The 15200-nt window shown below is 43.7% G+C and overlaps 1 protein-coding gene across 2 annotated transcripts in view; it reads left to right on the forward strand.

Moving 5' to 3' along the window:
- LOC124612312 (clavesin-1-like) overlaps nt 1–15200 on the forward strand; it is a 51598-nt gene that overhangs the window by 14455 nt on the left and 21943 nt on the right. For both annotated transcript variants that reach the window (XM_047140435.1, XM_047140436.1), the window contains exons 2-4: nt 1786–1940; nt 2696–2855; nt 9471–9720. In XM_047140435.1, coding sequence (XP_046996391.1) covers nt 1790–1940; nt 2696–2855; nt 9471–9720 — 561 coding nt within the window. In that variant the 5' untranslated portion in view covers nt 1786–1789. The remainder of the gene's footprint in view (nt 1–1785; nt 1941–2695; nt 2856–9470; nt 9721–15200) is intronic.

The following is a 15200-nucleotide window of genomic DNA, read 5'->3' on the forward strand; positions in this document are numbered from 1 at the left end:
TTTCTTTTAATTTCCATCTTCAGGACAATATGCAGAAACTGACTGCTGCTCTCGTCCCGTCCAGAACATTGTATATCGTCTCTGACTGAGAGGTACGAGTGGTTGGTTATTTTCAACCTGTTACGTTTCCTGAATGCAATCTTTGTCCAAGAAAAGGTCTACCGGAACTACAGCCATGTTCATTTGTAAAGTTCACTAGGAATGCAGCGCCTTCGTCTGAAGACACATACTCCGCAATGTGATATATACACTCCTGGAAATTGAAATAAGAACACCGTGAATTCATTGTCCCAGGAAGGGGAAACTTTATTGACACATTCCTGGGGTCAGATACATCACATGATCACACTGACAGAACCACAGGCACATAGACACAGGCAACAGAGCATGCACAATGTCGGCACTCGTACAGTGTATATCCAACTTTCGTAGCAATGCAGGCTGCTATTCTCCCATGGAGACGATCGTAGAGATGCTGGATGTAGTCCTGTGGAACGGCTTGCCATGCAATTTCCACCTGGCGCCTCAGTTGGACCAGCGTTCGTGCTGGACGTGCAGACCGCGTGAGACGACGCTTCATCCAGTCTCAAACATGCTCAATGGGGGACAGATCCGGAGATCTTGCTGGCCAGGGTAGTTGACTTACACCTTCTAGAGCACGTTGGGTGGCACGGGATACATGCGGACGTGCATTGTCCTGTTGGAACAGCAAGTTCCCTTGCCGGTCTAGGAATGGTAGAACGATGGGTTCGATGACGGTTTGGATGTACCGTGCACTATTCAGTGTCCCCTCGACGATCACCAGTGGTGTACGGCCAGTGTAGGAGATCGCTCCCCACACCATAATGCCGGGTGTTGGCCCTGTGTGCCTCGGTCGTATGCAGTCCTGATTGTGGCGCTCACCTGCACGGCGCCAAACACGCATACGACCATCATTGGCACCAAGGCAGAAGCGACTCTCATCGCTGAAGACGACACGTCTCCATTCGTCCCTCCATTCACGCCTGTCGCGACACCACTGGAGGCGGGCTGCACAATGTTGGGGCGTGAGCGGAAGACGGCCTAACGGTGTGCGGGACCGTAGCCCAGCTTCATGGAGACGGTTGCGAATGGTCCTCGCCGATACCCCAGGAGCAACAGTGTCCCTAATTTGCTGGAAAGTGGCGGTGCGGTCCCCTACGGCACTGCGTAGGATCCTACGGTCTTGGCGTGCATCCGTGCGTCGCTGCGGTCCGGTCCCAGGTCGACGGGCACGTGCACCTTCCGCCGACCACTGGCGACAACATCGATGTACTGTGGAGACCTCACGCCCCACGTGTTGAGCAATTCTGCGGTACGTCCACCCGGCCTCCCGCATGCCCACTATACGCCCTCGCTCAAAGTCCGTCAACTGCACATACGGTTCACGTCCACGCTGTCGCGGCATGCTACCAGTGTTAAAGACTGCGATGGAGCTCCGTATGCCACGGCAAACTGGCTGACACTGACGGCGGCGGTGCACAAATGCTGCGCAGCTAGCGCCATTCGACGGCCAACACCGCGGTTCCTGGTGTGTCCGCTGTGCCGTGCGTGTGATCATTGCTTGTACAGCCCTCTCGCAGTGTCCGGAGCAAGTATGGTGGGTCTGACACACCGGTGTCAATGTGTTCTTTTTTCCATTTCCAGGAGTGTAGATAATAATACAGTAATGTAGATCCATTCGATTTCTTTTAAGCAGTCAGTGGTTGTGTGTCAAAAACTCCTTCATGCATTACTATAAGCGACTGTGTCTACTTTATGCTTCAGAGCAATGACACACAACGGCAAATACTTGGTGATCACGGCTGAGGAGGTGGCGTATGTCAGAGAGCAGTTGGGCACCAACGAGGAGGACATCAAGACGTCTGTGACGTCACTCCGAGAATGGCTCAGGATGCAGCCACACTTACCCGACGCCGTAGGTCTGTACATTTGTCACACTAGAGGCCATATGTTACACCTAGGAAATGCACACACATTATTCATGAATGGTGTAACTACTTAGAGGTAATGCCTTGTACATCTAAATATTAATTATCTGTTTCATAAGCATATTTAGGACAGCATTGTCTTATGATTGTTGTGTCTGAAACTCACTTCATTTATTACCCATATAACAAGTCACAAATAACTCAGCTATATCTCGTTTCTGATGATCATGTTTTTTTTGTTGATCACTGGGAAAGAAATACTTATATTTTTGTATACTAAATTGTGATTGCAACTTAAGGAGGAAGTAATCATTACAAATTTTCGTGTTAAATCTACCTCCTTATTACAACTTCAATGCCTACATCTTAGCTGAATTACTATGATCAGCCCTCCATCTTGTTTTTAATTTTATTTACCTTTTCCAGGTGGTTATCTTGGTTATCGTGTTCAGTGATTAGTAATGCTTCGATATGCTACTACACTCTTTAATATTATGCATACTACATTTAGCAGTAATGTGAACGCAGATGCGTATGTGCAGTATAATATGATTGTGGGATCATACGACCGTTTTAAAGGACCATATATAGTAAAAAACTTAAAAAGTTTATCTTGTAACAACTCTATCATACCAGATTTTATACAACAAAACTGCTATCAATATGAGAACCCTTTCTGTTTGTGTGTCCTTAATATCCTTATAAAAATTTATCTTCATAATCACCACTTGAAATCTGTGTTCCAGATGACTCCGTCATTGAGCGAATGTACATCAACTGCAAGTGCAGCATGGAAAAGGTGAAACTGGGATTAGACGCATACTTCTCCCTCAAACACAAATTTCCCGAGTTACTTATGAACAGAGATGCAGAAGAAAGCGACTTCCAGTTTGCAATGGAGCACTTGTGAGTTCCAACCTGTCTTAAGCTTTTTAAATTCATACTGAGTTGTTATTTTTCCAGTAGCTTTTCATGCTCTACTGTAATGGATGTATAACTCTGCAGAGCTCTGGTTCCAATGTTTGGACTCCAAGTATAGGCGTACGTTACCTTGTTACTTCTTCGTGAAATGATAATACTAGATTTTTCGGGAAAACAGCGGAGTCTTTTGTGTTACTAAAACAGAATTTAAGTATCTGCATTTACGATCAAATGAAAAATCATTTTTGAATCCTCTGGGACTGCTGCGTAATGAATGTCTTTCAAGGACATAATGAATTTGTGTAACCAGTTACGCTGTTGTGACTATTACTTTTTATTTGAATTGTGGCCCTATTTCAGCTACACAGGAATCATCAGGTAAGCTGTAATTGAACATTTTATAAATTTTTGTGCATTTCTTGTTTTACATGAGAATTATGAATAATATGATTTTACATACGTTTGAAGTCCTGAGTTCCCTGCAGTTGTTGTTAGTGTGGCTATTTATTTGTTGCTGACTATATTCTGGGTTAACGTAACAACGATAATTTTTTTGTAGTTTGTTCTAACTTTTCGTTTAGTAGTGCTCAGAACTAGAGTGCAGTCTGTTGTTGAAATCTCTTACAAAATGTCAGCTACAGACTGAGATTTATTTATGACCACCAATAAAAGAAAAGTCAGACCGAACTACTAAAATGATTATTACTGTTACACTAACGTAAAGTATAATCAGTAACAAATACGTAACAACAGAAACGACGTTGCATGGAAGTCACGACTTGAAAACGCAGGTAAAATCTTATTATTCTTAACTCATATGTTCTTTAACAAATTTACCAAAATTTGTAAAATGTAATATTTCAGATATGATGATGGCTGTATAACTTAAATAGGCCTGTAGTTAAAATAAAAAAAATACTACTCATAGCAGTGCAACTGGTTATGCAAATTTATTATGACCTAGAAGAATCAGTTACGTGTTTTGTCAGTCGTTCTGCCTTATAATTCGACAGTTGTTTTAATGAGAGTTTCGATACCACAGCGTTCGACTGTTTCGTTGGGCTGCTTGCAATGGCATACCTGTTTAAAAACTCGTTGACTGAAATGCACTTTCATAAAAGTGCAGTCGTGTCATTATTTCAACGCAGAAGACTTTGTTCCCGTGCTCTAGATTTTCAACAGTTCTGCCGGCACTAAATATCTTAACAACATGTCCAGCACCTCCGTTTTTTGTATATTTATTCTTCAACATTGGAGACAACTCGCAAAGTGACACAACTCGCAAAGTGACACAGCCCGCTCTCATTTCAGTGTCTACCTCGTCATTATTGTGTAAAACTGTCTGGCAACTATGGATCTGTCAGAATCAACTCGCAGACCCAAAAGACGTATATGCCCACTGCATCCTCAGCTACATTTTTCTGTGTAAACCAAATGTGTGGTGTGTGGTGAAAAACAGATAATCCATTCTTGCTATCAAACTTAAAAGGAGGGATCACTCATTAGTCAACTCTAATGTACACTAAAATATCTCCCTCAGTTTCAGTCTCAGTTGCATGTGTTGCATTATACTCACAATTTATAGAATGTGTTACGTTAAAAATGTCGTTCTGTGTAAACATTTTTTTATAATCGTGTTCCGATTAGAGGTTATATTTTTAAATGTTTGGTACCTCAAGTGTCCGTTATTTTTCCAAAAGATGTTTCATCACTCTTAGTTTTCTCACCGTACTTTCGTGTACAATACTCGGCGTTACCATCGAATTGTTATCGTCTGCTAGAGTACTGAATAAACACGTTGGCATTAGACCAGTATCAGGAAAACGCCGCACTGTAAACTCCACGTTAAGTGTATTGAGACGCTAACAGTACTATGTGGATACTGCTGTCTCCAAGTGCAAGTTTTTGCACTGTGTTCGTACTCGCGCAGCACAAGATAATATAATGTTTGAAGAGAACTAGACACCCCTGTTTTCTTCCCTACGTCCCTGTTTTGTTTCCTACGTGAAAAGGAGTACCGGTTAGGCACTTAACCAGACAAACAAACTTTCCTGTTGTTAACGTTATTGTAGCTTTAAGCCACGTGGTTGGAAGAGCACAATACGATCTCTCTTTCGAAGTTCCAGTTTCCCTTCCATATATCATCAACTAACCTGTGACTCAAAAAATCGAATGTAATATGCCCTGCAAAATACCTGGTAATCTAGTGAGACGAAAGAGTGGCAAAAAATCTAATCCAGTGGATTCTAAGTCAGTTTCTTGGAACTCTAAAAACAAGCTTCAAAGTGATGCAGTTCGCATTTATCATAGTTTTCATCGAACGTCTTCAAAATGTCTAAAAAAAAAAAAAACCTCGTGTCAATACTGTGCTGTTTGACTCTGCACATTCTCAACTTTTTCATAGAATTCAAAGATGTCCTACACCGTCAGCTTCTTCACATCTTTCATGGTAGATCTTCACTTACTTCAAACACTGCAGTAGCCCATGTTGTCCTCTATATGATTAACGTTATGCCTTATGTTATGTTGCATGATAATAATAGAGCGTACATTCCAGTCAACAGATCCAGTAATTCTTCTTCTCTTTTACTGACGACAGCAGTGTCAACAGCGAATCTTATGACTGACATCCTTTCAACCTTAATTCTGACCTCACTTTTGAAACCTCTTGTTTTTCCAATACTTCTTCCATGTATAGAGTGAAAGACTACGTACCTGTCTTACACCCTTTTTTATCCAGTCTTATTTTTCCCCCTAGTTTCTTTTACATCCTGTATATCACCACTTTCTCCCTTTCGATTACACCTACTTTCCTCTGAATTTCAAACATCTTGCTCCATTTTACGTTGTGTAACCCTTTTTCTAGGTCGACAAATCCGATGAACGTGATTTCATTTAGTCTTCCTTCCCTTAGGAACTACAATGTCAGTACCGCTTCTCTGGTGTCTCCTAAAACCAAATTGATAGTCTTCTAAAACGTTTTCAATTTTCTTTAAACTTACGACCACCTTTCACCACTACTAAACCTCTGTCTCTTATATTGTTTCGAAGTGGCGATGGTCCCAAACGAACGAATGGTACCCAGAAATTGGCCAGAGGACTGACTGATAAGCTTCTTTAGTGGAGGAATTACAATTGCTTATGATTTTTCCAATTAGTTCTGCTTGGTGTCTCCTTTCCCTGCAACAACATTTTTGTAGTTTTTCCACGTTACATTGGAGTGGACGCATGAGATAAAGTTTTGTACCTGGAGGATAGTATGTCTAGGAGAAACACATGACGTTTCTTGGTCAGTGTTTCATTTTAGTGATAGATTTTGGAAACACGCGAAGGACCGTGCCGTAGGGAGTTTCGTTCATTTTATAATGTTTTTTGTTGTTCTGAGACTTTAGGTTGTGTTTTGCCCAGCTTTTGTAAGTGTTAAGAGTTCTATATATGTAAATGTTCTATAACATGTGAATGTTACTTCGAAGGTAGTGTAAATTCCTCAGTTAATGAGTTTTACAATGGATGACTCTTAACATTTATTAAAATTGATTACATAACGTGTGAACGGCTAAGCCATAGGTCGACAGACGTGCACCATCTTGGACGTTGAGACTCATTTTACAATGAAATACATGATATTTGCAAATTAACTGAGATTCTGTAAAGTGTCAAGAACTTTCCATGCCTCGAAAATGGAAATTTGTATTAGTTTCCGACGTCTATTGCAAAATTTTTTAACCTGCAAGTGGTATTCGATGATAGTTCTGCATACTTTGATTTAAGTTACTAATTATGGCCATGTAGTAGAAAAATATTGTAACACGTGGACTATTAAATACAGTACTGGCAAGGTTCTCTCGAATTTGAAGATCCTTTTAATGACACTAGAATGTAAATTCCATGGAACAGTTATTCACATTTGGAATGAACCCTACTGCTGCGGAGTAATATTTGCAATTTCAGAAAACCACTGCCGAGTGCAACCCACATAAAGTGTATGCCATCATTTCATAGTGAAATCAGAAAATTTAGTTAACTTCTATTCCAGGGCTGGTTAAATTGTTACATGGTACAACATTAACTTCTACTCACGGGTATTTTACAGTAGTTGATTCACAGAAGATCTCCTGCGTACTTTTCAGGACTGCTACTCCAGAAGTAATTCCTAGATTCGCGTACAGACGAAGGAGAAGTTGTGAGGGCGGGTCGTTATTGGTACCTAGATACCTTAGGAGAGAGCCGCCATCAAAGTTCGGAGTTTATATCACGATCCGAGTCAAAGATTTAACCTACCAGGATTTTTCGAAGAGTGCACACACCGCATTAAGTTGAAGGATTCATTCTGGATGCATATATTATTGTTTGTTCTTGTATTTCGTAAATTGTAACTTCATGTTGACCGACCGCATATACAGGGTGAGTCACCTAACATTTCCGCTGGATATATTCCGTAAACCACATCAAATACTGACGAACCGATTCCACAGACCGAACGTGAGGAGAGGGGCTAGTGTAATTGGTTAATACAAACCATACAAAAATGCACGGAAGTATGTTTTGTAACACAAACCTACGTTTTTTTAAATGGAACGTCGTTAGTTTTGTTAGCACATCTGAACATATAAACAAATACGTAATCAGTGCCGTTTGTTGCATTGTAAAATGTTAAATACATCCGGAGATATTGTAGCCTAAAGTTGACGCTTCAGTACCACTCCTCCGCTGTTCGATCGTGTGTATCAGAGAGCACCGAATTACGTAGGGATCCAAAGGGAACGGTGATGGACCTTAGGTACAGAAGAGACTGGAACAGCACATTACGTCCACTTGTTAACACCTTTTTATTGGCCTTTTTCACTGACGCACGTGTACATTACCATGAGGGGTGAGGTACACGTGCACACGTGGTTTCTTTTTCCAATTACGGAATGGAACAGAGTGTCCCGACATGTCAGGCCAATAAATCTTCAATGTGGTGGCCATCATTTGCTGCACACAATTGTAATCTCTGGCGTAATGAATGTCGTACACGCCGCAGTATATCTGGTGTAATGTCGCCGCAGGCTGCCACAATACGTTGTTTCATGTCCTCTGGGGTTGTAGGCACATCACGGTACACATTCTCCTTTAACGTACCCCACAGAAAGAAGTCCAGAGGTGTAAGATCAGGAGAACGTGCTGGCCAATTTATGCGTCCTCCACGTCCTATGAAACGCCCGTCGAACATCTTGTCCAAGGTCAGCCTAGTGTTAATTGCAGAATGTGCAGGTGCACAATCATGCTGATACCACATACGTCGACGCATTTCCAGTGGGACATTTTCGTGCAACGTTGGCAGATCATTCTGTAGAATCGCGATGTATGTTGCAGCTGTTTGGGCTCCTGCAATGAAGTGAGGACCAATGAGGTGGTCGCCAATGATTCAGCACCATACATTTACAGTCCACGGTCGCTGTCGCTCTACCTGTCTGAGCCAGCGAGGATTGTCCACGGACCAGTAATGCATGTTCCGTAGATTCACTGCCCCGTGGTTTGTGAAACCCACTTCGTCGGTAAACAGGTAGAACTGCAACGCATTCTCTGTTAACGCCCATTGACAGAATTGCACTCGATGATTAACGTCGTCACCATGTAATTGCTGATGTAGCGACACATGAAACGGGTGAAAGCGGTGACGATGCAGTATGCACATGACACTACTTTAACTCAGTCCACCGGCTCTCGCAATATCCCTTGTACTCATGTGTGGGTTCATGGCAACAGCAGCCAACACACCAACTGCACCCGCTTCTCCTGTGACGGGCCTGTTGCGGACCCCTTCGCGTGCTACGACCATACCTGTTGTATTCAGTGGGCGGTAGATGTTTTGCAATGTGCGGCACGTTGGATGCTCTCTGTCCGGGTACCGTTCCGCATACACCCTGCAGGCTTCAGCTGCATTTCGTCGACACTCACCATAGATGAGTATCATCTCCGCCTTTTCAGAGTTCGAATACACCATGGTCACAGTTCCTACAACACTACACTATCACAGACGTCTGGTAACACGGTGTACTACAGTTGGTCTGCGTGCGGAGACGAATGCAGAATAAGAATAGCAGCAAGCGTTACATGCGGACACTGCGACAGCTAGACCAAACCACAACAGTGCACTACAGCCACACTCCCAAACACGGTCGTCACCGTAAACATGTCCCTGCAGATGCTGCTCGCCGACCGTGGCCCGTGTTTGTTACAACACGCAAGTGATCGTCGAAGGTTTCAAGCGTCAACTTTAGGTTACAATATCTCCGGATGTAATTAATATTTTACAATGCAACAAACGGCACTGATTACGTATTTGTTTATATGTTCAGATGTGCTGACAAAACTAACGTGGTTCCAATTAAAAAAAACGTAGGTTTGTGTTAACAAACATACTTCCGTGCATTTTTGTATGGTTTGTATTAAACAATTACACTAGCCCCTCTCCTCACGTTCGGTCTGTGGATTCGGTTCGTCACAATTTGATGTGGTTTACGAAATATATCCAGCGGTAATGTTAGGTGACTCTCCCTGTATTATCCTCTGTCGCATAAGCATGTATTGACAAGAGTATAATGTCTCCTACAGTAAAATGATGATCATGCCACGACTCACAAAGGATGCATATCGCGTGCACGTCTGGACCGCAGTGGACGAAGACTCGACCAATATAATTTGGCCCCAGTATGGTAAGATAGTGACCGGTGCACTGGAAGTTTTGTTGGCCGAAGACTACTCTCTTGGAGATGTCATCATCTTTGACTTGGCCAACGTGAATGCTGGACACATCGTGCGTGCAGATATCAACCTTATCCGCAATCTTGAACTCTGCTATAAGGTAAGTTAGCAAAACTGTTCCATTCTGGTCCAATCGATTAAAATTATGAAATGTATGGCCATGAAAACTATTTACCAGAGTGGGAATCAAACAGGGGTAGAAAGTGGCCTGACGTTTTCTCCAAATAGTTCTGGCGCCCAACATAACGTGACAGGAAGCAACCCCCTGCCACAGACATCAGTTGCTGTATTGAGGTGGCGTGGTTAGAGCCTGTAACTGTCTGATCACAAGGCAGTATATTACTAAATAAAAAAGAACGTGGGAAACATGATGAACAACAAATTACAATCATTAACAGTATTATGAAAAACATAGTTGCAACTCGTCATATAGGGTAGATACTGAGTAGCTGATAGACACAACAAAAAACACTGTCAGGAAGTGAGATTTCGGCCAACATACAGACACACACTCACACAAATGCAAATTTCGCACACATCACCACGGTCTCTGGCAGCTGAAGCCGCACTGCGAGCAACAGCCCATGATGAGCGTGGCAGCTGGGTGTTGGGTGTAAGGAGAAGGCTGGGGCAGGGAGGTGGTGGCACAATAAAGGAGGGGGGGGGGGCGGTAAAGTGCTGCTTGTTTCAGCATACAAGGGGGGAGGGGTTAGGGAAAAGGAGAGAGGTAAAAAGACAGTGCATTGTAGGAATAGAGGACTGTGTAGTGCTGGAATGGGGACAGGAAAAGAGCTAGATGGATAACAACAGTGACCAACGAAGATTGATGCCAGGAGGGATACGGGAACGTAGGATATAATGCATGGAGAGTTGCTGTCTGTGCAATTCAGGAAAGCGGGTGTTGGGGGGAATGATCCAGATCACACAGGCCGTGAAGCAGTCATTGAAATGAAGATCGTCGCGTTGGGCAGGGTGCTCAGCAATGGGGTCGTCAAGCTGCTTCTTGGCCACAGTTCTCCAGAGGCGATGCATGTGGACAGACGGTTCGTTGGTTATCATGCTCACGTAGAATGCAGCACCGTACCTGAGGCCTAGCTTCCAGATCACATGACTAGTTTCAAAGGTACCCCTGCCTTTGGCGGGATAAATGGTGCTTGTGACCAGACTGGAGTAGATGGTGGGGGGGCCAGTATGAGACAAGTCTTGCACATAGGTCTGTTACAGTAATGTGAACAATATGGCAAGAGGTTGGAAGCAGGAGTTGTGTAGGGATCGATGAGGATATTATGCAGCTTCAGTGGGCGGCGGAATACCACTATGGTCAATATGAACACAAATATTCACCTGCAGAAAATTGGGATGAATTCAAAGTTCTGAAATCTAGACTGTATCTAATTCAGTTAACAAAGACTAGCTAGTATAATTGTAGTTCAATCCCGATTACTGCTGGTGGCAGCACACCCAATTACTGCAAAAATTTTGCGACACTCGGGGATGACGTCGGCGACTTGTGGTAGCTTGCTGATACCTGGAACTGGAATTGCTGGCAATCGGAAGAATAACTGCTGAGTGAAGCCATGCGGCCGCTTATAACTGCGGATAAGAGAACCATTTGTATGACATCATTCCAAAGCAGGACGAATGGCCTGCTTTCACCACATTCTGTAGCGGCATACACAGCTTTTGGTAGATGAGTCGGACTATTTTAATGCCTTGTGATAGAAACATAATATGGTTCCTGTTACGTTCACCATTTCCTTGATGAGCGATCCGACGTGATCCCATGCTGGAGACCGACTGCCGTGTGACGCCCTCTGTGTGCATCGATGTGTACGGTATTTAACGATGGGCGCAGAAGGCCCAGTTCGACTTCCGATTTGGAGAGTGTTGTTGCAGCTTAACTACCCAACGCCAAAGGCTAGTCCAAAAATTATTGCATTGGTTTCCTAGGTTCACTTTCACAAAAATAGGGAAAAAGTAATAAGCGTTTACGTGTTTGCCACATGCTATCTTCTGATTTTCTAATAGAAATTAATTTCATTGGTTCATAATAAATCTCATTATTTTCACTACATTCCCAAAAATTATAAAGTAAAAATCGTGCAGGTGATAGTGATAATGATACCTGAACTCAGTACTTTGACATAAGGAACTAATAGTCAGAACTGTATATGACTTCTTTTTTATAAAATACTTGTACCTTACAGCAACAGTTTAAGCTAACGGAAGCTATTCAGTGTGATGTCCGTTCTGCAATTCACTGGCGACATACGAAAAACTGTGCGGGACTCGAAACCGGATTTCCCGCTTATCGCTAGCAGTTGCCTTAATCAGATTTTATTAATCAGGGTACGAAAACGCAGGAGCTTCATTTAAGATCTGGGGACATGATCAGCATAACAACAACAAAAGCTAATATAGGACGACTTCCTGGCGGAACGAAACAAAACAGCAACCACACGCCAGCGAGAGGTAGTAGATTCACATTGATCCCCAAGCCACAACAGGGAGGACACGGGCATTTCCTCTCGAAAAACGTTCCAAAGTCTCATCACATGGCTCAAACATGTCAAGTTCCGGAACAAACACCAAACAAATATTTAAATAAAGCCGGCCGGAGTGGCCGAGCTGTTCTAGGTGCTTCTGTCTGGAACCGCGCGACCGATACGGGATGAAGGTTCGAATCCTGCCTCGCGTATGGATGTGTGTGATGTCCTTAGGCTAGTTTGGTTTAAGTACTTCTAAGTTCTAGGTGACTCGTGACCTCAGCAGTCAAGTCCCATAGTGCTCAGAGCCATTTTTTGAACTTACATACACTACTGGCCAATAAAACTGCTACACGAAAAATAAATGCGGATGGTAAACGGGTATTGATTGGACAAATATATTATACTAGAAGTGACATGTGATTACATTTTCAAGCAAGTTGGGTGCATAGATCCTGAGAAATCAGTACTCACTACAACCACCTCTGGCGGTAGTAACGGCCTTGATACGCCTGGGCATTGAGTGAAACAGAGCTTGGATGTCGTGTGCAGGTATAGCTGCCCATGCAGCATCAACAGGCTACCACACAGTTCATCAAGAGCAGTGACTGGCGTATTGTGACGAGTCAGTTGCTCGGCCACCATTGACCAGACGTTTTCAATTGGTGAGAGATCTGGAGAATTTGCTGGCCAGGGCAGAAGTCGAACAGTATCCAGAAACGCCCATACAGGACCAGCAACAAGCAGTCGTGCATTATCCTGCTGAAATGTAGGGTTTCGCAGAGATCGAATGAAGGGTAGAGCCACGGGTCGTAACCCATGTGAAGTGTGACGTCCACTGTTCAAAGTGCCGTCAACGCAAACAAGTGGTGACCGAGACTTGTAACCAATGGCACCCCATACCATCACGCCGGGTGATAACGCCAGTATGGCGGTGACGAATACACTCTTCCAATGTGCGTTCACCGTGATGTCGCCAAACACGGATGCAATCATCATGATGGTGTAAACAGAACCTAGATTCATCCGAAGAAGTGCCGTTTTGCCATTCTTGCAGTCAGATTCGTCGGTGGGTACCTCATCGCAGGCGCTCCTGTCTGTGAAGCAGCGTCAAGGGTAACCGCAGCCATGGTCTCCGAGCTGATATTCCATGCTGCTGCAACGTCCTCAAACTGTTCGTGCAGATGGTTGTTGTCTTGCAAAGGTCCCCATCTGTTGGCTGAGGGATCGAGACGTGGCTGCACGATCCGATACAGCCATGCGGATAAGATGCCTGTCATGTTGACTGCTAGTGATACGAGGCCGTTGGCATCCAGCAAGGCGTTCCGCATTACCCTCCTGAACCTGCCGATTCCACTTCCTGCTAACACTCATTGGATCTTGACCAACGCGAGCAGCAATGTCGCGATACGATAAACCGCAATTGCTATAGGCTACAATCCGACCTTTATGAAAGTTGTGATAGTACGCATATCTCCTCGTTACACGAGGCATCACAACAACGTTTCACCAGGCAACGCTGGTCAACTGCTGTTTGTGTAGGAGAAATCGGTTGGAAACTTTCCTCATGTCAGCACGTTGTAGGTGTCGTCACCGGCGCCAACATTGGGTGAATGCTCTGAAAAGCTAATCATTGGCATATCACAGCATCTTCTTTCTGTCGGTTAAATTTCGCGTCTGTAGCACGTCATCTTCGTGGTGTAGCAATTTTAATGGCCAGTAGTGTAAATATTCACCTTCTCATACCCAGCACACTGCATCCAGGAAATGTCTCCCCAAAAAATCGGCATAATATTGACGATGCCTCGAATGGTGAATTGAAGAGGTATGACGATCTTCGAAAAACGCCCAAAAAATCAAGGACGCTCTTGCTGCCATCTTGAACAGATACAATTAAATGCGTTTCTGTTCGTCCTTGAGAGAGAAGTCTCATCCTGAAACAGAATCGGCAGTGACATGACATGGTGCGGAGAAACATGAAGAAGAGAAGAAAGTAGTTTCCTTATCAACAGCCACACCTCTGCAGAAGTTCCACACATCCGTAAATGTTCATCCATGTCAAGAGTTTCACACTAGCCATATTAATGGCATATAACTGAAACCGGATCATGTGTCTCTCATGGACAACCGGGTACCAGGTCACACGAGCCTCCTTGGCGAGGAGGACACGATGCAGGGCTCGGCATTCCACAGGCTGTGTGATTTCATAATGGCGGTTCTACACGAAGGCAATAAACGTCACATGTCATAGGAGTCCTGGTACACTGCAGGACAGGACAGATTAAATAAATTGTGGAAAGGGGCCAAAATGAGAGACGGTCAGTTACACTCGAACATACAACTTTATTATTTGATCAAACATCACAAGAGCCCAAAAAATTTTGAAACGCATAGCTTTAATCTTTAGCACATAATTACCGGCTGAAAGCCATTTAACTCTCAAAACGGCTGAAGGCCAATAACTTAAAACGCATGCATAACCAGAAATTTAAGAGGCAAGTCTTATCTTAAAATAGTGCTTTAGCTAGGCTGAAGCAAACAAGTATAATTCAAATTGGCTGGAGGCCGAAGACTTAAAAATTCCAAATTTTTTTAAGCCTAAGGGCTTACGTGAAACAGTACTTTAAACTAGGCTGAAGGTCTTAAGAGTAAAACAACTCTAATTTAAAACACAAAACCGGTCAGAAGCCATACAAGTACCATCAACAAGTATAAATTAAAAAAATAAGGCAGTACACACCCCCAAGGGCGCTCAGATTTTCCAGGGTCGGTCTGTAATTCAAACACTAACGCTCGTTTAGGTGAGACAGGCAGTCGGCCCAAGCATTCACGATCCGACAACAACCCAACCCACCGACAGTCAGCGGACCCACCGACAAAATAACTTCCACTTCACCCGACCAGGGCACAACAGGGAGTTCAACGGAAAAACGTAGAAGATTTTGGCGCCAACAACTAATCATGAATGGAGCTGGCAAACTACACACTGTGCTGGACAGCAACAACACGATGAGGCGCAAGGCCGCAGATTCCGCTTGTGTACTTCAATTGAAAGAACCAAATACAGTGAAACTCCACCGGAAGGTGGCTAGAA

The sequence above is a fragment of the Schistocerca americana genome, chromosome 4, assembly GCF_021461395.2.
Source record: "Schistocerca americana isolate TAMUIC-IGC-003095 chromosome 4, iqSchAmer2.1, whole genome shotgun sequence".
Taxonomy (NCBI): domain Eukaryota; kingdom Metazoa; phylum Arthropoda; class Insecta; order Orthoptera; family Acrididae; genus Schistocerca; species Schistocerca americana.